We start from the raw sequence: 27,026 nt of genomic DNA, 5'->3' as shown, positions 1-27,026 counted from the left end.
ATAGCTATATTATCTCCACTTGTAAAAATAATGGAAAAATTGTATTCATAGACAACTGGTGCACCACTTAATTCAGAATAATATTTTGGCTGACTCACAGCACGGCTTCTGATCTTACCACAGCACCACCTCAGCCCCCCCTAGCCTTCTCTAACTCCATAAACCATAATCACAACAATAATAACCTATCCTCTGCCCTATTCCTGGATCTCTCCAAGGCATTTGATATGGACAATCACCAACTACTAATCCACACCCTGAAAACATTCTGTCTAGATACTAAAGCCCTTCAATGGTTTCAATCTTATCTGAGTGGCGGACAGCAGGCTGTCCTTTGGCAAAACAAACTTTCTAACCTCCTACCCAACTCCATTTGTGTTCCCCAGAGTTCTGTATTAGGGCCCCTTCTGTTCTCCATTTTCATCAATGACATTTATACTGTCATCCCAAAAGTCAGCTGTATTCAATACGCTGATGACTCCATCCTAATCTACTCTGACACATCTCAGACTGAACTATGGTCAGCTACCCAGAATACCTTCAACATAGTAGAAAACCGACTTTCTGGTCACCATCTGATCTTAAATCCCAAAAGCACAAAGCTGCTACTTTTCTCACCAACTCATAGGTCCGCTGCATTTACCTTTACCATAAAATCAAATAATGGCACCATAATCTCCCCAGACACCTCTACAAAACTACTAGGTGTTATCATAGATAATAATCTTTAATTTGACCTGCATATTAATCAAACCATCAAAACCATCAATAAAAAACTAGGGTCACTTTACAGGATTAAAGCCTTCCTAACTTCACCTGCTAGAAATGCCATAGTACACTCTCACCTACTCTCAACTATTTTCTATGCATCCCCTTTATTCACTAACTTAAACAAGTCTGTTCTTAACAAACTCTACCAGCTACAACCACATTGCCAGATTTGCCACTGGTCTGCCTTATAGGACACACCACTATATCAATCTAAACCATCTTGGGTGGCTAAAACTGCCCAGTTTGATCCAGTATAACCAACTGATTATGGCATATAAAATCCTTTACAATCCACATAATACTCCTGCACTTAAAAATATCATTACCCCCTATAATAATCCTAGACCTCTTCGATCTTCCATTAGACTGCTAGTTCAAACTTTCAAAGTTAACAACTCAGCCAGTGACTCTCTCTTTGCCAACTCTGTAGATAGATCCTGGAACTCACTCCCAGCTGATATTACTTTACATACCACCCTGAGTCAATTTAAGAAAAGACTCAAACAATATTTGAAACTAAACTGGCTATGTCAATGTATCAAACCTGACTAACTCTCCTCTAGTATGGTGTTAAAAATTGTAATGTAGCTTAGTTGTGTTACATAACCCGAACTTACACCCGAGATTGTCTCTAACCTTGGAATTTGTATAACTTGTTGTTAAGTATGTAACCAGTGTATATATTGTATTTAGTAATCTTATCTGGTTACCTTGGAGCTTTTCTCCCTGGGCCTCCGCTGAAAATGGACATGAATCCAGTTGGACTATCCCGGTCAAGAAATGTAAAATAAAAATAAATAAATAAATAAATACTCATCCCTCATCAGACCCATTATAAAATATAATGCTTCCATTTTGTTTGTACCTCTCCAGACACATACAGCAAATGGAATGTCCACAATGATTCCTTACAAAAAGGATACAGGGAATAAACAAAATGTCTTACTCTGATTGCCTCAAAGCCCTTTCTCTTTACTCTGTATCATACAGACTACAGAGTGGTGATCTTTGTCTACACAAGGCATCCCCTGGACCTGTTTTGATAAACTTTTTGCACATCTGCAAACCATAAATCATTACAACTACTACATCAAAATACCTAAATAGAACATGTTAAAGTGAGAGATACATTTCTGACAATTTCCATTCTCTGGAGCAGGTTCCCATCCAAATGAAACAGAGTTCCTCCCTAACCCTATTTAAGCACAACTTGAATCACTGAATAGGTAATTAGAAATTCACCCTTGTTTTGGCACCTACGTCTCTGATGGACAGAGGCAGTGAGTGAATGACCCCTACATAAATGAAATTTGTGGGTCACATTTGGGTTGCACAGGTAGGCTTATAAGGGCCTTAGTGGTCATTAGCCTAGTATACACCTATGAATCTATGGTTAGGTGCTGGACAACTGGCAACAGATGGGACAGACGCTAGTAAAAAAGTTAAACAACAAAACTACTAAAAAATAACAAAATTAGACTGTGGTAAAGGAAACTAAACACAATATTTAATGTGAGTGCTTTCATCCAAATCAAATGCTTTGAACTTCATCAGACAAGAATTAATCCTTACTAACTAATTTAAATAACCCTTCTTAAGCATTATTTGACCACAAATGGCTTACACCATAAGTCACTGATCCAATAAAAAAATGCATATGCTCCAAACCATTTGCAAATAAGATTAGTATTAGTCACGGTCTCAAACTGAATGCAAAGAAATGCATCATCATTCCCATCAGCACAAACAATGTCCCCTGACACTATCAAATCAACAATACCTTAAGTAAAAATGAAGTAGTAAGAGACCTCGGATCATAAGTTGTTACCTTAACTTCGACCACCATATGTCTACTGTAGTAGCACACTTGATTAGTAAATGCATCACCTTGAGAGCAAAAGATCATTCTGTCTCTCCTGACTTTAGTACCGCACAGTATCAGCAAGACGATGCCCTTTTATAGGGTGATTCTCTTTCAAAAACCAGATATTATAGCTAGGTGGTAAAGGTGAGTGTTGTATGCATAGTAGCCATCAAATTGATGAGATTTGTTTCTCTGTGGTAATATTTCTCAGACTGGTACTTCATGTCTGGTTATAGAAAGACTGCAAATTCAGCTCCCGTGACACTTTCATGTCATTAATTTTGCCATCTAAGCATGCTGTTCCAAATAGGCCAGACCTATTCACATAAATGCATGCTTCCAGGGCTAACCTCTTTGATTTCACTGTGTGATGTTTTGCACTGAGAAACCCCTATCATTGCAGGAGAATAGGAAGTTTCATGAGAAAAATGTGAGCTATAAAATTGGTGAAGTGGCTAGCCAAGTGAGAAAAGACAGAGTGGGACTGGAAGAGAGGAAACAACAAAAAAGGCTTCATGAGAATGTTCCATTGTAATCCTTTAACTCTGGGAAGTTAGCTTGTACTGGATGTCATATTCTGCTACTTGCAGCATAGCTCTGAGGTCCAAAAGATGAAAAAATACTCATATATTCTTCAGTTCTTCCACTATCTAATGAGTCACTTCTTTCCACATAAGATAGCTAGGTTGAAGTTATTTACTTTCTTAATTGTCAGGTCTCAACCTCACAAGCTACATCTCAGTTAATGTTATACATATCTCACAGTGCTAATATAGCTGCTTACCAGTTGTCCTGCACAGCCATTAAATAGCATTGCCTCCATCTTCCCTAATATTTCAGGAGTTTGTAAACCTTTATTTCTTACTGTGCAGACCAGGACTGCAAATCACATTCTGATCAGCGTGATCGTGGATTAACAACTCCATTGTTTTGACCCATTAATGTCTAGTACGATTATTGCTTTCTACACCACTGTTATGCTCTATTATATATGATGCTGATTAGTAATGTAGGCCTATGAATACAAGTTGCATAATCCACTTTTAAGGCATGTACATTATTTCCCCTAAGGCTAGAACAGAGACTATACCAATGCCATGTCAGCAAGAACCAGGGATGAAAAGCACATGCAAATAAAAACATTCCACCAAAAGTCAGTTTAACTATCACTGCTCGTAAATCATCTATAACTATAGAACAAATAAATCAGGTATGTATGTAATACACACATGCCTGAGACAGCCATAATAAAGGAGAATACAATGCAATTTTTAACCATGCTTTACAAAAGTCTGGAAGTCAGTTTTTGCAGCTGCAAGGTATTTTAGTCTCTGGAGTCCTTCCTGATCACTACAGTGTAAGCTTAACACAGAATTTAATTCCTGACAACATTGTGTCTCTGTAACTTGAGAGGGAAAGTCATGGAAATATATCTTTTCAAATTTCCAGTTAAGCTGTTTTACCTTCCTAGCATTTTTAACACACAAATTTCCTTTTTATAGTACAGAATAATAAGGTCACGCTCCAGAAGTGGAACCTCTCATAGTGACACATGTGCATGCAATTACCCTGAGGATCAGATGCTGATACAACAAATACCTTTTCAATGTCTTGCACAAAGTTAGAATGGTCAGAAACTTCAGTATCTTTTGACAGATTAATATGAATTGATTGTGATTTCACACAAATTGTTATATTTTTTTCACTTATCTTTTAAACACTACATTTTTCCTCTATTGCCTTCCCTTCTCTCATCATTTGCACCTCTAAATCTTCTGGCTTCCACATCGCTGGATCCAGACTTTCTACGAAGGACTGGAAGACTTTAATCATTCTGAATGGTAAACTTGTTAGAACCTCAGTGTTATTTTCTGTTTACAAAGATGATTCATCATTCAGATTCATCACCCATACACCAAAAATATGAAGAAGAGCTCACCCCTCTCCTCACTCTGAAGGCTGGGTTGTGTTAAATGTCCTTTCTGTAAACAGTTTGTTTCTAGTCTGGGCTGCATTTTTTGCCTATTGGGTAATGACAGGACCAAAATGAGAGACACATTAGCACCATATGACTGCTTTTTTATAATTAATCATTGATGACTACACTGATAATTACAAACAAAGTATTCAAGAATTGTTTACCTACTTATAAACTAGTTTAACTGTAGAGCTTAGCCACTAACAGTTGTCTTTATCAGTATATAGTGTGCCAACTTGGAATGCAGTGTTTTGGACACCACTGTTTCTAGATTACTCAAAGGTTCTGATGTATCAGGCCAGAGACTATTAGAAAGATATGCACTCCACATCACCTAACTCACTAATCATGTAATTCATTTCTGTACCACAAACACCATACATCATGTTGTTTTGAGTATGCTCTATCCTTGACTAGGTGTCATGGTTTTATTACCTCCTTAAATTTAGCCCCTGCTGTGCCTTCTGTAGACTCCGTTGTACTGATTTCACTGCCAGTATTGGATATGGAGTCTGAACTGCTGAACATTTTAGTGTTTGGACTTGTATTGTCTTGTTGAGTTGATGACACTGTTTCTTTCAAAGTTGTATCTGTAGTTATTTGGGTATGCTGGCTAGTAACTGCTGAGGCTAGGAGAAAAAAGGTTCACATTAAAATTTATTCAGGACAAGAAAATTTTAGTCATGTACAAAACTGTAAACAATGCTGTTAGCTTTCCGCCAAGTGTGACCAAAAGAATATATAGTTCAAATTAGAAAAATAAATGATATGACAGGTTAAAAAAACATAATTCTAGTGTTCATTATTGGACTTTATCTGAGCAGGTATGAAGAATTGACTAAGCTACAAATGTAGGGACACATAGAGGCTGGGTATGGAAAAGAAAATGTTGGCTTACAACTTTGGAAACCTGTGAAAGCAAAAAGTTTACCTGTTATATTATTACCATACTATGCAAATTAGATGCATGTTTTTTGCATATCAAACACAACTTTAAAGACTACAAATTCATAGTAGTCTGCATTTAAGAAGACAGCTGACATATTCAGGAGATGGTTTGAACAAATGCCTATGTTGTGACAATTGAAACTGTTAAAATTAACATGTTCATAAGGACAGGTTTATGACACAAGGTCATAATGTTAATTATGCATAGTTTTGTCTTAAAATTTTCAAACTTTTTATCTTAATCAATATCTCATGTAGTGTTCAATGCCATTGTGATATTCAATCTTTAAGGCTGGATTCTGCAGTCATTGTTCCACGATCTTTGACAGGTATCAGTCAAAAGTTAACTGAAAGGCGGACTTGTAACAGACACTTATCAATAGACTTCATCCAGAATTTCTAGGACAAACACCTATGTCTGAACCTGGCCCCTCACTTGTGTACATTGTGAAAAGTATAAAGTAAAAGGTGTCTTCTTGGTCAGGAGCAAGATCACCTTTCAGGTCAGCATTGAGAAGTGACTGCCATAGCTTAAGTAGTTGGTTTTCACTGATGGCATAGGTTGGTAGATGACTAACAAGGTTATGCCCTAATGGTATTAGAGAGGCTTGACCATAGCAAATCTTTCATACTCATCAAACTCCTTTTTAATGACAGTCATTGGTAAGGAAAGGAATTCCTCCTTATTCTTCTTTTAAAGAAAAATGAGCTCTGTCCAGGGATTACTTTACAAAGTTCATGTGGGAGGTTGGCAAAATGGTTAAGATGTTTACCTTACAGACACAAGGTGCAGGGTTTGATTCTCACATTGGGCAATTGGCTAGGCTTAAAATGGCCCACAAGGGTGGTTAGCCTAGTACTAATCTATGAACCTATGAACAATGATAGTTCCGAATCACCTAAAAGCACAAATCACATCTAGAATAGTAACATGGAAAAGGGTGTAATACTTGTCTAGGAATGTCAGCTTTTAAAGAAAAACAGGTACAGAACTATACATACTACACTCTCAGTTCAACAGAAGTGATGTTAGCATATGTCAGTCTATACTTCCCATTGAGTAGAGTGGATACAGATTTGTTCCATTTCAGAGAAGCCTTTATTCCATGTCTCCTAACAGCAAAACTGACATAACAATACAGGCATGATTAATGCATTGACATGTATACTCTCAGCACAAAGGGTACATGAAAAATCAGGAATTCAGAAATGTTGTGCATGAATACAAATTCAGATATATAAGATAAAGCTCATGCTATCCTTGGTTAAAGTGGCAAGTGGAAGAATGGCTTCATGCCAACTTACCAATGGCAATTGCATTAAGTCATGAGACAGTGAAACATTTCTACTGAAAATCACTTTCAGCGAACCCAAAAAGAAAACAATGCAACACCTTTTGCACCCAGATGTTGTAGGAACCCCTTCTTCTTAACCTGTATGTACTAAGTCTACAGTCACAATGGTGCAGAAAGGGAAGCATCAATTTCTCTGAAAGTTTTTCATTATATCAGAACTCTGTCAAGGTCACATAGCAGGTATTCAACAGTAATTATTCTTATGAGAAAGAGCATTAACAAAAGGTAAGCCGTAAGCAGAGTGTCACCTTGAGATTTTGGAATATATCAATACTGTCCTGCAGAGGCAGTCTGTCACCACGTTAAATATTGATGGGAAGAATGTCGAAAAGCAGGTTGTCTATCTACTTCAATGCATTGCTGCTGCTTGAAAAGTAATACAGCTTAATGGAAATGAGTAAAAAGTCATGTGAGGCAGAAATACTCCATTAATTAAAGCTGTATGTTTGCAGGTCAGAGATATAGTAAGATTACAAAAACAAAGGAAAATCCACATCATGAGGCAAAAGCTGTAAAGCAGCTGAACTAAGATCCCATGCAGTTGAAGGGGAAAATGTATGTTTGAACAGAAGTTGTCACAAAGATTTGTGTAAGACAAATACAGGAAAGGTAAAGTTCCTGGAAGATTATCAAATGGAAGTGTGACTACCAGTGTTCCTGTGAGAAAACAGACACTGTGAAAACTGTGGAGATGAAGAGTTACAGGTAAATATTCGTGAAGCTGTGTGAAGGTGAGGCTATACATAACAAGAACTGCCCTAAAATCAGGACCAGATACCAAGTATGAGCAGTCCTGTTAAAGTCACCAGTTATTATAAATGGTTGAAGAAACCAGACTTATATAGATTATCTTCTGGAGTTGGAAAAGATTGTAAGGACTGAAAAGTTGCATTTCTGAAAATGTTGTTCTCATTGTGTACTGAGGTTTTGTATTAATACAAGTAGCCCACAGCATCCCTAGTACAGTATTAAGGTTAACTACTTGGTGTAGCATAATGCATGTTATAGCTTCTAAAAAGGGAGGTCATTAGATCTGGAGGTGTATACACTTAATTGCTGATGAGTTAGTTACAGTGATTAGTATGTCACATGGTACACTGAAGCTCAGATAATTGTTTACACTACAGACCACATGGACCATATATCACGCCTGACATCCATGTGATATGTATTACGCCTCCTGACATGAAACAGTCTTTTTAAGGGTTAAAGCAAATAACAAGATTTATAGCATTTAGTAGACAATACTGCATCAATATTAAGGGCAGAAATTAAGACATAATGACCATTTTTGCTACTTAGAGGTCATTGAACATGAAATGTTAAGACAGACTTACTTGCTGTTCTGTAATTTCCTCTAACGAACCTCCTGCTTATCTTACGATATTATATACTGTTCCTGCGACCACATTGCAAGCTTATCTTACACTCCTGAATCCCTAGAGCAAAAGCTAAGCTCATCTGATCACTTTGTTTATAATTCCTTTTTATTAAATCTCAAATATTTTATATGAGAAATGCAAATACAAAGCAACCGTCATCTAGGGCAAGTAATAAGGAAATCTTAAAGTCTGTGCATTATAGTGACTCCAACTCACTAATGCCATCTGATAGTCTTATCTCTTTTAAGGAATAAGGTACATGATGGGGGGGGGGGTTATGCTGCTGTTATACATAAGGCACAGAGGAGCTTCTGTGATTCATGGGATCATCATGCAGTCTAACCAGCAGCATAAGAAGAAGGGTGAAAGGGACAGTTGCCCTAGGTACAAGATGTCTGGGGCATGACTGGAAGATTGCGAATACTGGTATTACATTTGCATTCAGGGCTGAAGTAATATGTTGCTGTGTGTGTAATAGTCAGAATGTATCAGGCCACTTTTTTTACAATTGTAGCAAGCATACAGTTTAGAACAAGTGAAATTTGTTACAATTGAAAGACTGTTGGATCTCTTATTGCACTGAGCTTCAGGAATGTTTTTTGCTCTAAACTTGAGAGAAGACTTTGTTTTGCTCCTTAGACTTGAGGAGAGGGCACTAGATCACGGAGTTGTATTAGGTGCCATAACAAGTAAACCAAGGCTACAAGTCTGACCTGGTATGTCTGTTACATTTTGCAGTCTTAATTACTGGTCCTGGAATCCTTGTTTCTCATATCTCCTTCCCTTTTACTCATCATCTGATCTTGCATATTGCTGATGCAGTACTTGAGTTTTGACCACAATGTACCTGGGACTGAAGGAGAAAATTTACTGGAATGAAGGCTCACTTTGTCTATTATCAGTGATCTCCCAGCTGAACAAATGTAATCACATACTCTACATCACACGTCACCTTGATATAAGGCTGTGATCCTAGGACTGAAAATGATTAAAAAAAATGCATTTTTTCTTATTTCAGACTACTGACTCCTTTGTAAAGCTATATTTATACTTTTTCAAGGAAATTCACTATTAAACTAGGAATCAATTTCTTGTATACAAATTGTATTGCAATCCATTTAAAGTGCTAAAACCTAATGTAAAAACAAAAAACTGAAAAATTCAGCTCCACAGCTTTATTTCAATTACAATGATCTGGTACCACGGCCATTCACCTTCAGGGATCTAAGTAACAAGCACCATAATGCAAATTATATACATGTGCAAACAAGCACCCCCAATTAAACAATTAATACAAATGTATCCCTAAAAAATCCATTACTACAAAACATTTTTATTTAGAAGAACATTTTAACACATTTAGCCTAATGTAAACCTGTTTGTTTATTATATGTGACCTATATGACATTTTACTTTGTAATTGCTTATGCATTTTTTAAGTTTTTTAACTGTCTAAACCTAACAATGTTATATTTTAAGTGGTGGTACTACTGGATAATTCTGACAGCCTTCCCTGGGAAGGGTGTTTGTGTTTGTGTGTGTGTGTGTGTGTGTGTGTGTGTGTGTGTGTGTGTGAGAGAGAGAGAGAGAGAATAATAATTTGTTGGAAAATAATTAACATTGACAAGGGCACTGGAAAATAATCTGGTACAGAGAGAGAGAGAGAGAGAGGGAGAGAGAGTGGTAAGTGGCCTGAGGACCATTGTGTGAGATTTAGGTTTTTAAGTGGTCAATGTTTAGCCCTAATATGGTGGGGGGCTGTTAGAAACCCAAATCCAGGAAAGCAGTGCCTACTCCCTTTATGTTCTCGGGAAGAGGTTGAATTTGGTGAATTGGATATTGAAGCAGATTTGTGTGCACTTTCCTTTACTTTAACCTGTAAGGTACCAGTGGTTTGTTTTGAGATGCTCTCTCTCCTGTAACCATTCAAATTATTTGGGGCAGTGGAGTGCATACAAGGACATACACAAATGATACAGTGGTGAGGCTCCCTCACATACCCAGATGATACACTGGTTGGTGTTGGTGGTACTCAGATCTTTACAATGCCAGCCTAGTCTTCACACACACGTAGTGCCATCAGTCTCCTTTGGATTCACACTGGTGAGATTCAAAACTCATCAGCATTAGTCATCCATGACATTTGGTGGTAATGTTCAATGTTATATACTTGAAACTCTAGGCCTAATAGACCTTCAAGGAGCCTGCCTCCAGTCTGTATAGTATCATACACTCAGTCAACCAAATGCTCATCTAAATATACAGCTTATACCCATCCTTCTAATTTTAAGAGGCAAAGAATTCCACCAACAAGCAGCTCTAAAATGAAGAGAACTGCCCAAAGCTCCACTTTACATTTTGGTATTACCAACATGTAATTTTTATTTCTAGTCACTTTTTGATGATAGTTTCTTGTTATACCAACACTTATTCCCATGCTTTCAGATTTAAAACACACATACATAATGATTAAATCACCCCTAAATAATATATATCTTATTGAGAATAAAGAAATCTCCCTAAGTCTATCTTTATACATCTTCTCCCTTAAAAACCTTGTATCTGTCAGGTAAAAAATCTCTGTATCCTTTCCAGTCTTTCTGTTTGTAATGAATTAAATATACAAACATTCTCAGCACAGTCTGTCACAGGTCTTACTATGGTTTTAAACAATGGGACCAAAAATTCCCTATCTCTACATACAAAAATTCTCAAAATATTCTTAATCTCTACATAGTTTCTTCTAATAATATTCATAAGATGTAAATCAAAATTAAAGTCACACTCACCCTTAATTCCTAAATCCTTAACTTTACTCACTACATCCAAAGTGTTTTTCAATGAGTAATGATAGAATTTATAATACTATCAAATGAAAAACACAATTTTTTTTCTTGTGTTTTTAACTGATGATCATGTGAACAATTCATCCAAGCACCCCAGGACTTTACTGTGATCCACAACTGTAGTAACAACTGATCCTATCTTAAGAGTATTCAGCATACTTACTAATCCAAATAACTTTATGTATAGGAAATGATAGCATAAGAGTCCAAACAATACCAGTCCTACGACAGAGCCCTGAGGTATGCCAGAATGTTTTTAGAGTAGGACAAAGTACTCTACAAGTGAACTTTACTAGTTATAAAACATAACCAGTTCTTAAACCACCTTATCACATAATGATTCAGATTGAGTTCCAACATTTGGAATATTACTTTATCATGAGGGATAGTGTCAAATGCTTTAGCCATAACCATATAGAAAACAGCCACAAATAACCCTTTGTCAAATATGTCCCATAGTGATTGGTAGAAAGATAATAAATGTGGCCTACAGGATCCCTCCTGGGCAGATCCATGTTGTGTTATGTATCCAATATAGATATATATTTGCTAATGACCCACTCAAAAGATTTTCCCAGTATACTCATCAGTCTAATGGGTATATAATTCTCAACAGATGTAGTTTCACCTCCCTTAGGTACTGGAACAACTAATGACTCGTTCCATTATCTGGGCACTTCACCTATTTCTAAGGTTCTTTGAAAATACATTTAGACAAGGCACACAAATTTCTAAACAGACTTAAGAAAATATCCTTTGATACCATCAAGACCCACTGCAGAAGAAGAATACATTTTCTTAAAACTTTAGTGTTAATATAGGCAAATAAATTAAGAAAATCTACATCAAAAACTCATCCTTTGCACAGTTACTTTCTTTAGAGACAACTACTTTATCCAAAAATAAGTCCTCCAAATAATCTACATCTGTAATTACTTCATCGTTATACCAAATGTTATAATTAGTCTTCTTGTCTCTAAATTGATTAAGAAGTTTGTAAAAAAAAAACTTCTTATCAGGAATAAATTTTACCAATTTTGTCTTGCAGTTTCTTCTGGCCTTCCTTAAAAGTCTCCTAAGTATGGTTATGTTATTCTTGTACCTAGTCTTATTACTTTCATCTGGTAATAGTCTATATGTTTTCCATAGAAACTTTATTATTTATTAAATTTATATAGTTCATAGTTCCACCAAGATGTTTTAAATACTCTGGGTCTATCTAAAACAGTTGGAACATGTTTCAATATCAGTTGTTGAATAAAAGTAAAAAAAAAATTCCAGGCCATATTAATACTATTATGACTCAATATTTCCTCCCATTCCCAATTATTCCAATCAATAATCACCTTTGAACAATCAGTTCTATAAAATAAGTATCTTACTGACTCCTTTTTTATATTTACTGACTCTTCTTTTACATTTAGTTAAGTCCCCACTTAATCTTAAATTACATTTTACACCACAGTGGTCTGACCTTAAAAACCCAGAAACAACATTACATTTTATTTTGTTAATAGTTTTCCTTCCCCATGGTACATCCAGTATATTCCCCCCCAGTAGGGTCTTCAACTAGTTGATCATAATCAAATTCCATACCTAATGTAACTGACTCATCTGTCACACTTGTACCATTAAAAGTATCTTTCCAATTAGTATATGGAGAATTAAAATCACCAACTATTAAAGCATAAGTACTCTCAAACTTTGTAATACTATTTGTATTAAAAATCACAGTTTTCCTGATAACTCAAACCTGGGAGTCTGTAAAAGAAACATACTTTAACAGTCCCATTGTTAATTAATATATAACAGTTATAATCTCAAAATCTACAGATTCACATTAGAAACAAATTTCATGTTCACATAAATAAATAAACAACCACCCTTCTTACTAACCTTAACATAATGATGATATATACATCTCAGTAAATTGAATGGAGGATTTTTTTATGAAAACTAAATTCATTAATTAAAAACGCATCAGTTTACTTTGTTATAGCTCTAGCTTCTAACTCAATAAATTTATTATTTAAATTCTAGCATTATTCATATAAAAATGAAAGATGTTATCGATTTCCATCTCTGAACCTTTTCTTACATTCTCTGTTCTCAATAAAAAAAAAAAAATCACATGCCCTAACAGATATTTCTTAAGGAACATATTACCATCGTGATCTAAATGTAACTTATCTTTCCAAAAAGAATCATTCCCATACTCAAAGTCTATGCATAACATACTTACCTCAATACCTATCTTTTAAAAGGTCCTCCTCAAAGAATTTTTGACTGTTCTAGCAACATTGTTGAATCGAAATCCTTGTGCAAGAATAACATCAACAAACACTAATTCAAATCATTCACTCTTAGTGCAATAGCTTTTTTAACTGCATCGATAAATAAAGGTACATTACACCTACCAACATCATTTACCTCTGCAACAATTATAACCTTACTGTACTTTCTTGCTTTATTAAAAAGTCTGATCAATGCTTTCTGTATATCAGAAATCTTAATTCCATTAAGACCTGTAACTGTAACACAATTTCTATTTGAACCTGATGTCATATTTCTCAAACCTTTCAGCATAGAATCACCAATGATTAATACTTTTCTTATTGAACTTTGATCAGATAGTTCATTATTGATCATATGTCCAGCATTGTTTTCCAAAACTACACTTCTGAAAAGCTCTCTGACTTTTCTTTTTAACCTTTTCCATCAAACTCATCTTGATCTATACCCCTTTTAGATCCTACTCCCCTTTGACTTTGTATATTGTCTCTGTCATTATCATATCTAAAATTCCCTGCACACTTATCTCCCAGATCTTCTCCATCTGTGATCTTGATTTGACCCCTTGTAGTCTTTTGTAAACTTTCTGTGTTACTAGTGTCAGAAATTAACAAGGGTAATGTTTGTAGCCCCTACTAAAATAAATGTATACTTCCCCAGCTGATATTTTATACAAATAAACTGGTTTCCTGAAGAAAGGCTATTTAAACCATTCACTACATCACCATTTCTATTATTATCATTCCAGTCAATAAGGATAGTTTTGTATTTCCTTACTTTTTAAGATCTTCAATACAAAACTTCAGTTCCTTTGCAAACACTACAAAGGAACTGATGCAAACCATTAGTTCCTTTGCAAATATTTCTTCCTACAAATGCTTCAAAGCAAATTACTACTCTTATCTGGTGATATCCACCCCAACCACAGCACTCTAATCATACTTATACAGCATCCCCCATTTCCAACAGCCTCACAAATAAGTCATTATGATCATCCAAAAAAATCTGCCATTTTTGTCAATGAATATACTAAGCGTTGTCAATAAAAGCACCCTCCTCCACACCTGAATTTCTCAATATAACCCAAATATACTTATCCTATCTGAGACATGGCTAAAACCTCATATTACAAACTGAGAAATTGTTCCCTCTGGTTATAATATTGTTAGACTGGATAGAAGTAAAAAAGGGTGGCGAGTAGCTATACTCTACTCTGACCATCTCTCTCTCTCCTCCCTCTCAGTAGCTATCCCTGATTTCTGCCCTGCCAAAATACTTATAGCAACCTGTAACCTAAATCAACACAAAAAACGTGTCATTGCAGTGATCTACATACCCCTAGGTAAAAACATTCCAATACTCGAGGAGTTTCTTTCTTGGGTTTATATATCCATTCCCTATGAAACCATCATCCTTGGGGATACAGATATTGACTGGTGTCTTGTTAATACTGCATCCTCTAGCTACTCTATGAACCTTTATGGCTTTACCCAGCTGATCACCTCACCCATGCACCAGCAAAAAAATTCCCAGAACGGCTCAGTCATCGACTGGATATTATTATCCAACCCCCGGTGCTATCATAACCCTTTCACCCTACCTAGCTCTCTTAGTGACCACCTCCCTACTTCAGTAGTAAGACACTCTTCCCAAATTTCAGAGAAATATGTATTAACATATGTGTGTAGTGCTTATTATAAACAGAAAAGGATTAACACATTTTTATTCTATATACAGCTATTAGTTCTGTTTAAGACTGCAAGCATGCTTTTCTGAAATTGTGCTTTCTGACACTGCAAGATGCACTCTGACCTAGTTTGCTAGCACAGCAAAATACATGTTTATGCCTTTGGAAATGTATTGAGAAGCAGGTGATTATCTGCTAGGTCATGAAATTAAATAAAGAATAATACTGTTTTCTGTAGATCCATTTATTATGGACAATAAGCTCTGTTCGTGTTGATGAAAAAGTGCACAGTTGCAAGAAAGTTAGATACTAGAAACAATAGACTGCTTCAGAGATCTGTACTTGCATTGTGCTTGAATTAGCCATAGTACCTAGACTTGTAACATCACATAGCAAGAAAGTTATAACTGACCGGTGGTCGTCAAGGCCATCCTGGTTACTGAAAAATATTTTCTATACTTTGTAGAGTCAGCTGAAAATGTGAGAAAACAACTGTAATAAAGCAACATTATGAACTGGTGATCTGCTACGTCAGTCGTAGTGGGCAATGTCTTGAAAGAAAGGTATATTAATTGTGACATTTCCTGATTTTAGTTAGACAAACTCTGTATCTGCATTTTTTGTCTCCTTGCACAAGAATAAAGAAACCTGAACTGAACCTTATGCTGATTGGTCTTTGAAGTATTTTCCTTTGACATTTTTTGGTCCTTCGAGCCGGATGCCTCCATTTAGCCTTGGATCAGATGGGCCAGGTGGCATGAAACTGCACAGGGAAGATACCACATTGGTTCTTCTTGTTTGAAAGACCTCCGACTGAATTGTCATGCAAAAGAGGCCAGCCACTTTTCTGATCTACGACTGAAGGTGAGTTTCGTTCGAATAGTGAGTGACCAATCGCTGAGGCTCAGGTAGGGTGAAATCTACTTTTTTCTGTTTTAGATCAGGGACTTGATTGTATTTGTTCTGTTGAGAATTTGTTAAAATTCAGGGACAGAAAGATTGCTATCTTGTCATAGATCAGGGAAGCAGAATATGTAGGCAGGTAGTCTGAAGAGACTATAAACACTCATGGTACCACATTAAAAAAATAAGAAGGGTTACGTAACATTTAAGAGTTAGAACAAAATGGGTAATACGAAAAATGAAGTATAGGTCACTGCTGAAATCTTCTTTGTTGAATCTCCTTTATTAGCTACTATCTAATGGTATGACAAACAACATGTTGAAGGTTCGGATTTTACAGCATATTAGTAATATTAGAACATGTCAAGTGAGCAATGCTTTATTCAGACATATAGAGACTAATCCTACACACACTTTTAAGTTCAGATGCATTGTAAATATTGCTACCAATGAGGGACATTCAGCATAGAACAGCATTAGCTGAATCTAAGTGGATAGTAGATTTAAGAGCACATAGACCACCTGGTCTTAATGATGTTTTACCAATTAAACCTGCTTTACAAAAAAGGCGGGCTTTTAGGAGTAAGTGATTGGATGATCTGTGTTTTAAATATGGCTGCTTTTGTTACTTTGAATTATGTCTGATGAAGGATTATTCCGAAAGCGCTTACTTTTAATAAAGGAGATTCAACAAAGAAGATTTCAGCAGTGACCTGTACTTCATTTTTCGTATTTATCTGGTTTGGTACAACAGGTCTTCAGCATAACTTGTTATTTCATTTTTGCTTGTGCCTTATATAAAATGGGTAATACGTGCACAAAAAGACCCCGAAACCCACCGTTAACCGAAGACGCAAAATATATGCAATCACAACATGCTGATAATGTTAGATACTATTCAAAATGGGTTAATAAATATGAATTTGATGGGAAACTGGAAAAATCCTTGCTTATCGAACTTATTAGACAGCTAAAAAACAATTCCAAATGTCGGGTTAAAAAACAGTGCAAATTGGGAATTCCTCAGGCACACAGGTGGATTGAGGAAGTAAACCTTAACAAACTCAAACCCTGTTCCCCATCAGCCGACAAACTCCCTCCATTATTTCTCAAACTTGCAGCCGAATCCGTAGATCCATTTAAGAAAATACAGTACCAGATATCTTTGAAAAATTCTTCATAATACCGTTCCACATGGAAGGCAATTCTACAGAACCCTCAAATTATAGGCCTGCTTCCATATTATCCTCCTTATCCGAGATACCGGAAAAATGTATACATAGACAAATATTAAACCACCTCTTACAGGCAAACCTAATTACACCCACAAAGCACAATTTCCATCCCTCACACAGTACTACCACTGCCCTACTATCTTGCACACACAACACTGCCCAAGCCAGAGATGATAATAAACTCATATCAGCTCTATTCCTCAACCTATCCAAAGCATTTTATACCAGTTTTCATCCCATCCTCCTACACACACTTTCCAACCTACAACTTTTTACCTCCACTACCTCCTGGTTTAACAGCTACCTCTCAAACAGATATCAGTCCATCAGATGCCAAGCATCCTTCTTCCCTTTCCATCTTGTTAAGACCGGGATTCCCCAGGGTTCTGTCCTGGGCCACCTACATTTTAATATATTTATACATAACCTCCATGTTTCCTGCCCCCACTTTACCTTACTACAGCACACATACTATTCCACAACTAACACATCTGACAATATTCAAAATCTCCACACTGTCACTCAACAATCTCTGCACCTATCAGAACAATGGCTAACTGAAAACAACCTGCTTCTCAATCCCGAAAAGACCAAGCTCCTCCTTTTCCTTCCAAAAGACCTCAATCCAGCTAAAGACAACTTCACCATCTCATCCTTAGATAATACAATTATCACCACTGACTCAAACATCAAATTGCTTGGTGTTACTATAGATGACCAATTAAAATTCGACCTACATATCTTAAATTGTATCAAAAAGTCCAATCAAAAACTAGGTCTTCTATACCACAACAACAAATATATACTTAAAAAATCTAGACCTATACTGGCTCAAATATTTATTCTACCATGTCTGCTGTATGCTATTCCCATACTTACTAACCTCCAAAATAATCTCTTAACCAAACTAGAAACCACCTATAACAAGGTAGCCAGATTCATGGCCAGTAATAGCTACAAATCCCATCATTGTATATCCCTGAAATGCTTAAGATGGCCTGAGCTCCACCACATGCTTCAAATATCATAACTACAAAGTGCATACAGAATCTTAAATAGCTCCAACCCCTGACCTACCCTTACATCCATGATTACACCCTACACACTCGTGACCTCAGAAGCACACAACAAAACCTTCTGCAGGTAACCAAGCTAAACAAAACTATTGGAAAAATACTTTACAGTCATTCAATTGCATACTCATGGAACAAACTTCCATTGTCCTTCACTCCACTACCAAAAGGGGCGAATTCAACAAGCAACTAAAAATTAATTTCCAACATGCATGGATCTGTACTTGTCAGGAAATTACCTAATGGATTTTTCTTCTTCTTTCAATTCCCTATATATATTACTCTATCTGCAGTTAGTACCTATGCTTTTTAAATGCATCTATGCTGTACTCTGAATTTTTTATTTTAAGCATTCCTACATTCCTTGTAAATAACAATGCTAACCAAATTTCCCAAGCATATTGCTACTGCATTCTCAAAATACTGTACTTTTACCTTGTATATGTTAAAATTGCACATTTCTCTCTGTTTGTGCACGTTATGTATCTTATAACTTGAATTGTTAGCTTTTTCTCATTTTTTAATTACTTTCCTGGAGCTTTTCTCCTTGGGTCTCCACTGAAAAAGGGCTCTCTGGGCTCAGTCAGACTAACCCGATTAACAAATGTAAAAAGAAAAATAAATAAATAAACAAATCTTAACTACAGGAAATAAATGGTGATATTCTGTTATTAACTGTATTTGCACCTCTTTATTAATCAATATATTTCTATTAATTTTCTCTATTTCTTTATACTTTGAAAAAATGAAATATCCACAATCTCAGCCATTAGTATCAGTACTGAGCATGTTAACAAACGTTATATTTAATTAAATAACCTCTATCAAGAAAGTCTGTAAGGCAAGAATTATCCATTTCTTCTATCATATCTTAATGTTTAAAAAATTAAATAAACCCCAAATTCCTGCCTTCCATATCTTCCACTCCTAACACGCAAAGACATGAAAAAGTGTCTTTTCATCTTGGCATAGCAGCAGATGTGTCATAGGCATCCACTCACTCATGTCCGCTTATCTTTCCCTTATGTAGCTAAAGGGAAAAGTCTCCACCTACTTACCTTAAGTGTAAGAAAAAGACATGGAAAAATGTCTTTCTAGCTCTACAGTAGCCAGATCCAGCAGTAGGCAATCTAGGCAGTTGCCTTGGGCCCCTGGCAATCTAGGCAGTTGCCTTGGGCCCATTGGGGAGGGGCCCCCACTGCTACAACATTTAGTTTTTAATAAAAAAAATACATTTTTTCTTTAAGGCCATTCATTCTTCTTTAGGAGAATTAATCCTTTTGGCCTTTGCGTCTATGTGTATGTTGATGCACACACTTCCTGCTGTTGCTTTTTCTTTTCTGTGTCCATGGAATTTAAACATAACAAACTTTAGATAATGATTCTACTTCTGGGTAACATGACGTGTGCATGTGTGCATGTGTGTGTGTGTGTGTGTGTGTGTGTGTGTGTGTGTGTGTAAGTAAAATGCCCTAGTTATGGATGGCAAGTTAGTTAATTTGCTCAAGCTCAAACCCTGTACTTTAGTTACAAGAGCCTGAATCATCTACACTAACCATCGCACTCAAAGTGCATTTTCAAGGAATTAAGTTTCAGTGTATTTTCAAGGAATTGTGAGCTTATGTGTATTTTCAAGAAATAGTGTGTGGGGTGAGCTTCAAGGGTAGAGCAGTTTGCTGCTGCTCATTCTAAGTCTGTTTTTAATGTCAACTGTTTAGTTCAGCAAATGGTTATCAATGTTTGTGATATAAAATTTGAAAGAAGTGTTAGTAGTGCAACAGGGAGCATGCTTGCTTTTGATGCAGAAGGCTATGGGTTCTACTTCCACATCAGTGCTTATACTGTGTTATGCTTTAAGGGGGATGGGGTGGGGGTGCTGCAATCCTGAGTGTGTGTTCCTTTGGATGAGATGTTTAGTAACCATGAACCTGTTGTTGATTTGCCATCCATTCTTTATTGTACTATTACTAGTTTACCATTTTTTAAGTAACTTAAGCAATTTATTCTTCAAGGCAACAGGCACTAAATTTCTAGATGAAACACTAAAATATACAGGGGTGGCCCATGCTATTGGACTGCCAGACTGCAGCCCCCCAGCTGTAAAATAAGAAAGAAAGTAAAATAAAATACAAAAGAAAGAAAATAAAATACAACTGCGAGTAGCAGACTTTCGCGCATGCGCACTAGCGTTTCCGATATCCGGACTGCTGCTGAGGCAGTCTGGAGCATACGCAGACTGTCTCAGCAGCAGTCCAGATTAAGAAGTATTCAAGTGCAGATATCCCAGAAGTCTATGTAGTTGTAACTGCATAGACTGTCACTGGAAAGGGATCAGACTCAGACTGCAACATCAGCAGGCTCATCAGGGAAGGACATCTCACTGGCTTAACAAAGCTGCGGAAGGATTTATTTAGAGCTGCAATGAATAGACCTGTCCCAGGTAGGGGGTGTGCGTGTAATGCCCCAGGTGCTACATGGTGGGGGGTAGAGAATAAGGCTTGAACCCTATACCTTGGGCCCAGGTGGCAAGAGCCTGAATTCCCTACCCACCACCATTTGTAAAAATGTTGCAGATTTTTCCATCATACTTGTTCTGTTCCTCATAAAATCTGTGGTTTCTGTATTTTTGTGTCCTTGCAAAGCCAGTAGTACAGTGGTAGCATTGTTGCCTAACAGCTACATGTTCTCTGGTTTGATTCTTGGCTGGGGTGCCTTACCTTCTGTGTGGAGTCTGTATGCCCTCCCTGTTTTTGTTTCCTCTAGTGTCCTGCCATCTTACAAACATATGTGTCTGTCTGGAGTGTTTCTCCCTGGGCCTCTGCTAAAAATTAGCTTTTGTTCCAAGTCAGACTTTCCTGGTTAACAAATGTTAAAAATGACATGCATTTGAATATCAGACTTCATATTCTTCAGAAAGTGCATGGTAACACAAAAGCTTTTATTCTAGCAATTTTCTAAGTGTATAAGATGGATATTTGAAATCTGTCCCTATTTTTGGGACGGTATTCCCCCATTATTGGCTTTATCCAGGTTTTGTGCTAAGTTTGAGAGCTATGGTAAGAATTGAATTCACTGAATATGTTTGGGGGGGCTATATTCCCCCATTACTGGCTTTGTCCGGGTGTTTTTTGCTAAGAGGTTGAGAGCTATGGTGAGAACTGAATTCACTGAACGTTTGGGGTCTGTATTCACCCATTATTGGCTTTGTTCAGGTGTTTTGTGCTAAGAGGTTGACAGCTGTGCTATGGTGAGAACTGAAGTCACTAAATGGTAGCCATTTAAGTTTCCGTCTTCCTCTTTCACAAAACAGCTGATTTGGCATAGTGGTATGTTGCTCTGACTGTTTTGCACAGAGTTCTGGGTTTAAGGCTTGGCAGTGAAATGTATGGTGGTAACACAGCATTTTATTCTAGCAACTTTCCAACATTATACAAGCAATGTTTAAAATGTGTCCCTGGTTTTTGGGCTTTTCTCCCCCCCCACAATAAACTTTGGCCTTTTCCAGAGTTCTTTGTGCTGCAAAGTTCAGAGCTACAACTGAGTGAGTAGATTTTACAAGGAGCTGAGAGCTGCAGGGGAGCAAAAGTTTAGTGCTGCTCATGCTGAGTATGCTTGCATTGTTAATAGCACAACATGTAGTATACTTGCTTTTTATGCAGAAGGCTGTGGGTTCTACTCCCACAGTAGATAGATGCATTGCTGGTACTGTACTGTGTTGCAAAAGGGGTGGATGCAAAGATAACTAGTAACTATGAACCTGTTATCAGTTTGCCATCCATTCCCTATTGCAATATTGCTAGCTTATCATTTTTTTTAGTGTAAGATAGGCAATTTATTCCTTAAGGATAATGGCCACTTTATTTGTAGATGAAAAAATGAAATACAAAGTTGTTTGCTAGCAGCAACCTCTTCATTAGTTACAGATCTCTTTAATGTGGAATAATTTAGATGACTTTTACTTCTTCAGAGATTGTGCATATGTACTGATACTGGTGGACTGTAGAAGTTTGAGTAGACTTTTATGATGGAAATGTTCTGAATTGGGCAGTTTTGTCATTACTGGTGCATGCATTTTGTTTCATTGTTTACTGGAAACATTTCAAAACAATAAATTTAAAACACCCTCTAAAACTGTACTGTATTTTACAAGGAATATAATTTAATACAATCAAGAAGGTGTATGAAAGAGCATGTGTATGTTTCGTGTGCAAGGGGCCTGTGATTTGAAAACAGCCCAAACCCAAAGTTAATCTGCCACTGGCAAAATGTATTTTCTTTGAATGTGAGTTTCAATGCTGTTTCAGTGATTGTGAGTTTTCAAGGGCAGAGAAGTTTTAATGCTAAGTCTGTTCTTATTGTGAGACTGCTTTGCTTTGTTTAGCAGATATGATATCTATTAGTGTTTGCGCTGTAAAATGCAAAATAAAACTTTTAAATGAAGTCCAAATCATCGCAGAAGTAAAGTAGTATGCACATTAGTGTTTATGGTAAATGGGGTGAAATAGCCAAGTAATGATTCATTGGAATGGCTGTAGGGGGGAAGCTCCATTCGACCATGATTTTGTGAGGGGGGAAGGGCAGCAAACTCAAAGACAGCCCCGGCTGAACTATATCTCTCAACTGTCCAGATTTTTGCAGAATGAATAGATTTTTGCTTCTTATTTTTCATTTGTTCCTCATAAAATTTGTTGTTTTCTGTCAAATCATTTAGGAATGAAGTCACTAAATAATGAGAGACACTGAGTTTCAGACTTCATAACCTTCAGAAAAATGCACGATAAAGCAAGACCTGTTATTCGATCAACTGTCTCTATTTATACAAGAGCAATTTTTTAGTACTGTTTATATGTTCCCCCCATATATTTGGCCTTGTCCAGATTTCCTGCATTAACAGGTTGAGAGGTGCATGCAAATAAATTGCTTTATAGAATTAGGCATATCCAAACCTCTCAACTGTCCCCGATTTTGGCTCAAAATGTTGCTCTTCCCTTAATAATCCCTCCGCAAAATGGCAATTTTGGAAGAAAACATGGAAGGTTTACAATTAATAAATAACTGTAATAATCAGTTATAGATTACTTTTATTTCAGAAATGCATGTAGATTCTTTTATTTTGTCAACTGCTCAAGTTAGCAGTACTAATATTAAAAAGTGTCCCTTCTTTGACAGGTTCCCAGCTGTATTGTGTGGCTATTTTATATTTTTGAATCACATTTTAGTCCATTTTTCATAAAATTGTGTTTTTTGGCAAATTAGTGGCAAATCATTAAAGACTGAAGTTAGAAAATAATGACAGACATTTCAGTTTCAGATTTCATACCCTTCAGAAAATTCATACTAATGCAAGACCTACTGTTCTATTATCTTTCTAAGTTTATAAGAGCAATATTTAAAAATTGTCCTTATTTTTGGGCCTTTGTCCTACTTCTATGTATGGCTTTGTCCAGATTTCTTGCTCTGAGGTTGAGAGGTATGACAAATGTGTCAGGGCCATCGCAGTCAGCCAGAGACATTTAAAATGGTGACATACTTGTTGCACCCCACTCCCCCATGTAGTGACTCTGGATATGTCCAAGCAAGGCAAGGAGCAGTTATGCAGTGTAAATGTGCAGACTATCCCCCCATCCAAGGTAGATACAAGTACTACATTGGCTTTTCGTCTGTCTTTGATTTTGCAGAATGTTCTGGTTTCTGTCATATTTTTATACTGTTGATTTATGCTTATTATTATTCAGAAAGTGCCTGTTGCTCTGTGTTTAAGTAGCAGTGCTTTAATGACCATCTGGTAAGCTTGTCTGAGATTGTAAGATGCAAGTAAGTTTTAATAAGCATACTGTTAAAGAATTGCCAACATTGAAAGCCTTTCTGTTGTCACCATGCAGAGAATGCTTACATAACTAGATAACATATAAGCCTTGGGTATTGAAATGCATATGACAGTATTTGTAATAAAGGACAGGATTACATTATTTTAAGGCTTTACCTGCAAACTAAACAGAATGCCAATCTATCATGTGTGGTCCATACCCTGTGCAGTAATCCTTTAAGCAATGTATGTTGAGCTTGTTTCCTGTTTGCTTTTCATTTTTTACTTTGATCATGTTTTCCCCATGAAACAAGTAGATAGTTGTTGCCAGGCAGCAGGTCTTTTTGGATAAGAAACATTTTTACAAGTGGGGGTATCACAGAGATTGCTACTTTCAGCATGTTACTTGGTACTTTAATAAAGCTGAATATAAATTATAATTAGAACTGGAGTACAAGGAGAAGTGGTTTGAGTTGAGTGCTGCCTGTTATTCTTATACTTGATTTTGACTAGCATTCCAGTAATGTATTTAAAAAGTAATTTATTTTTTCATGCCTCACAACCTTTTTGTTTCCATCTAGATATTAAGTAAGCTGTCATGCAGCCAAAGGATTGAAATATGTTTTTTCTTCTACACTTCATTTTGTCTCAATTGGACTCTCATAATGATGGTTTGACACCCAGGGCAGAGTATTTAATTAGTTACAGTTTTTGTGGTTTTGAGCATAGCTCCTCCCCTTTCTAGTTGGCTACACCCATTCCCATTGACCCCACCCATTCAGCTGTCTCCTGCAGCCCCCCTTTGATTTGAAGTCACCAGCCGCCACTGGAAATATATAGTTGTTTGCTAATAACAATGTCTTCATTAGTTATAGAAACCTTAACATGGAATTATTCAGATGACTTTTACTTCTGCAGAGACTGTGCATGTTGACTAATATTGAATAGTCTGTCATGGTTGATATTTATTGAAATGAGCAGTTTTGTCATTATTGCTTCATGCATTTAGTTTCATTACTTACTAGAAAAATGTTCAAAACTACAAATTTAACACTCTCTCTAATCAGTGGTGATGTATTATACAGGAATATAATTTATTACAATCAGGAAGGTGAATCAAAGAACACATGCATGCGTGCATGGTCCTAAAAATGTGTGCAAGGGGCTTATGGTTTGAAAATAGCCCAAAGGTAAATTTTACCCTCTAGTGGCCAGATGGATTTTCTTTGAATGTGTGTTTCATTGCCATTTCTATGACTGTGAATTTCAAGGGCAAAGGAGTTTACCATTAATACTAAGTCTGTTTTTATTGTGAGACTGTATTGTTTTGTTTAGTAAATGTCTATCAGTGTTTGAGCTATAAAATTTGAAATAAAAGTTTTAAATTAAATCCAAATATCTGTAGTCATTGTGGAAGTGAATAAGAAAATAGTATGCACACTAACATGCTTCAATAGTGTTTGTGATAACTGGTGAGAACTAGCCAATGAATGGGACACTGTAATGGCTGCTGTGGTAGGGATGGGGGGCTGCTGTGTATAGGGGGCCCCTGATCCATTACCCTTTCTAGGGCCCCATTTGTCTAAGATCTGTCTCTGCTCAAGGAGTACAAATACTTTCTCTTACAAAAGATTCAGTCATTTTAAAATGGTAGGCAATCCATCAGAAACTCTAACATTTCAAACTGCTTTTTGTTATATTTTGTTCTGAAATAAGTTGTGATATGCAGTGGATTTATATGGCTTTATGGTAACTAAAAAAGGAGACTGCCTCGCTTATAGATTAAGTATGCTATTCACAAATCTGACACAAGTGCTTATGCTGCTGTTGTTCAAGCCTAATCAAATGAACAAATCTGGAATTGGACTGAAAATGTAATATTCAATTACCAAATAATTCCAAGAACCTCAGACTTTGAATAGGCAGGCTTCTGACCATATTGCTTTTGTTTAGTAGGGATTTGTAATCCACATGCATTTTTGTTTGTTTAATTTTAATTTGTTGTTTGTTTCATTTTAATTTGTTGGGCTGGGTTTAAGTGTCCAATTTCAGCCTCAGCTTTATTAAGAAATGGATCCAGCACCACCGCGTTTGAGAATAACCCTGCCACAGATACCTCCACTAATATTCCTTTTGCCTAACTTTGTTAACAGATGGAGCCATCACATTCCTTGGTGACTTTTGAGTTGTTGTTGTCTTTCGGCTTTTCCTGGTTAGGGGTCGTCACAGTGGAACTCTGGTCCACTAATGATTAGCAGTAGATTTTCACGGTGCCGAGTTGCCAGCTCAACGCCCAACCTTCAACGAAGGCACGCCCATTCATGCATGTCTTTTGGAACGTCCCTCGATCCGTGGGGAGGACAGGCAGACTCCACACAGAAGGCACTCCCTGGATACTAGCTGAGAATCAAACGGGAGAACCTCTTGCTATGAGGCAACAACACTACCGCTGCACCACCGCAGATTACTTTTGAGTAATCAAGAAAATGCACAATAATATAACAAAACATTTTTTGCAGGTGGAAAACCCCTCTAACACCCCACTTCCTGTAATTATTCTTAATTCAAGGTCACTACACCCAGGAGAGAGTGATCACTAACAGGAATAAAAATGTGTCATTCCTTTCACTAGGAAGCTGTACTCCCAGATAACTGATAACCCCAATACATTTTGAGGACCATCGAATTGTTCTGTGTGGAGTGACCAATAGGGCACAAGCACATGCCACCCCTCTGGTTGATTATACTCCAGCATCTCTGATAGGAACTCTTGTTGTGAAACTGATCCTGACACATATGGGTAGATTGAATAAGAGGCAACAATTAAAAGTGTATACATTTATTTGATTTAGGCAGTTTCAGAGTTTTAGATGTGTTTAGTTACAC

At 36.7% G+C, this 27,026-nt stretch overlaps 1 protein-coding gene across 1 annotated transcript in view; it reads right to left on the bottom strand.

Moving 5' to 3' along the window:
- The window catches only part of CD34 (CD34 molecule), a 424,855-nt gene that overhangs the window by 111,847 nt on the left and 285,982 nt on the right, over positions 1 to 27,026 (bottom strand). The window contains exon 6 of the mRNA XM_044077137.1: positions 5,049 to 5,242. Within this exon, the coding sequence (XP_043933072.1) occupies positions 5,049 to 5,242 (194 nt within the window). The remainder of the gene's footprint in view (positions 1 to 5,048; positions 5,243 to 27,026) is intronic.

Source organism: Protopterus annectens, chromosome 7.part0 (genome assembly GCF_019279795.1).
Source record: "Protopterus annectens isolate FY-2018-M chromosome 7.part0, PAN1.0, whole genome shotgun sequence".
Lineage (NCBI taxonomy): Eukaryota > Metazoa > Chordata > Ceratodontiformes > Protopteridae > Protopterus > Protopterus annectens.
The sequence above is the reverse complement of the archived record's forward strand: the minus strand, read 5'-3'. Positions and strand labels throughout refer to the sequence as shown.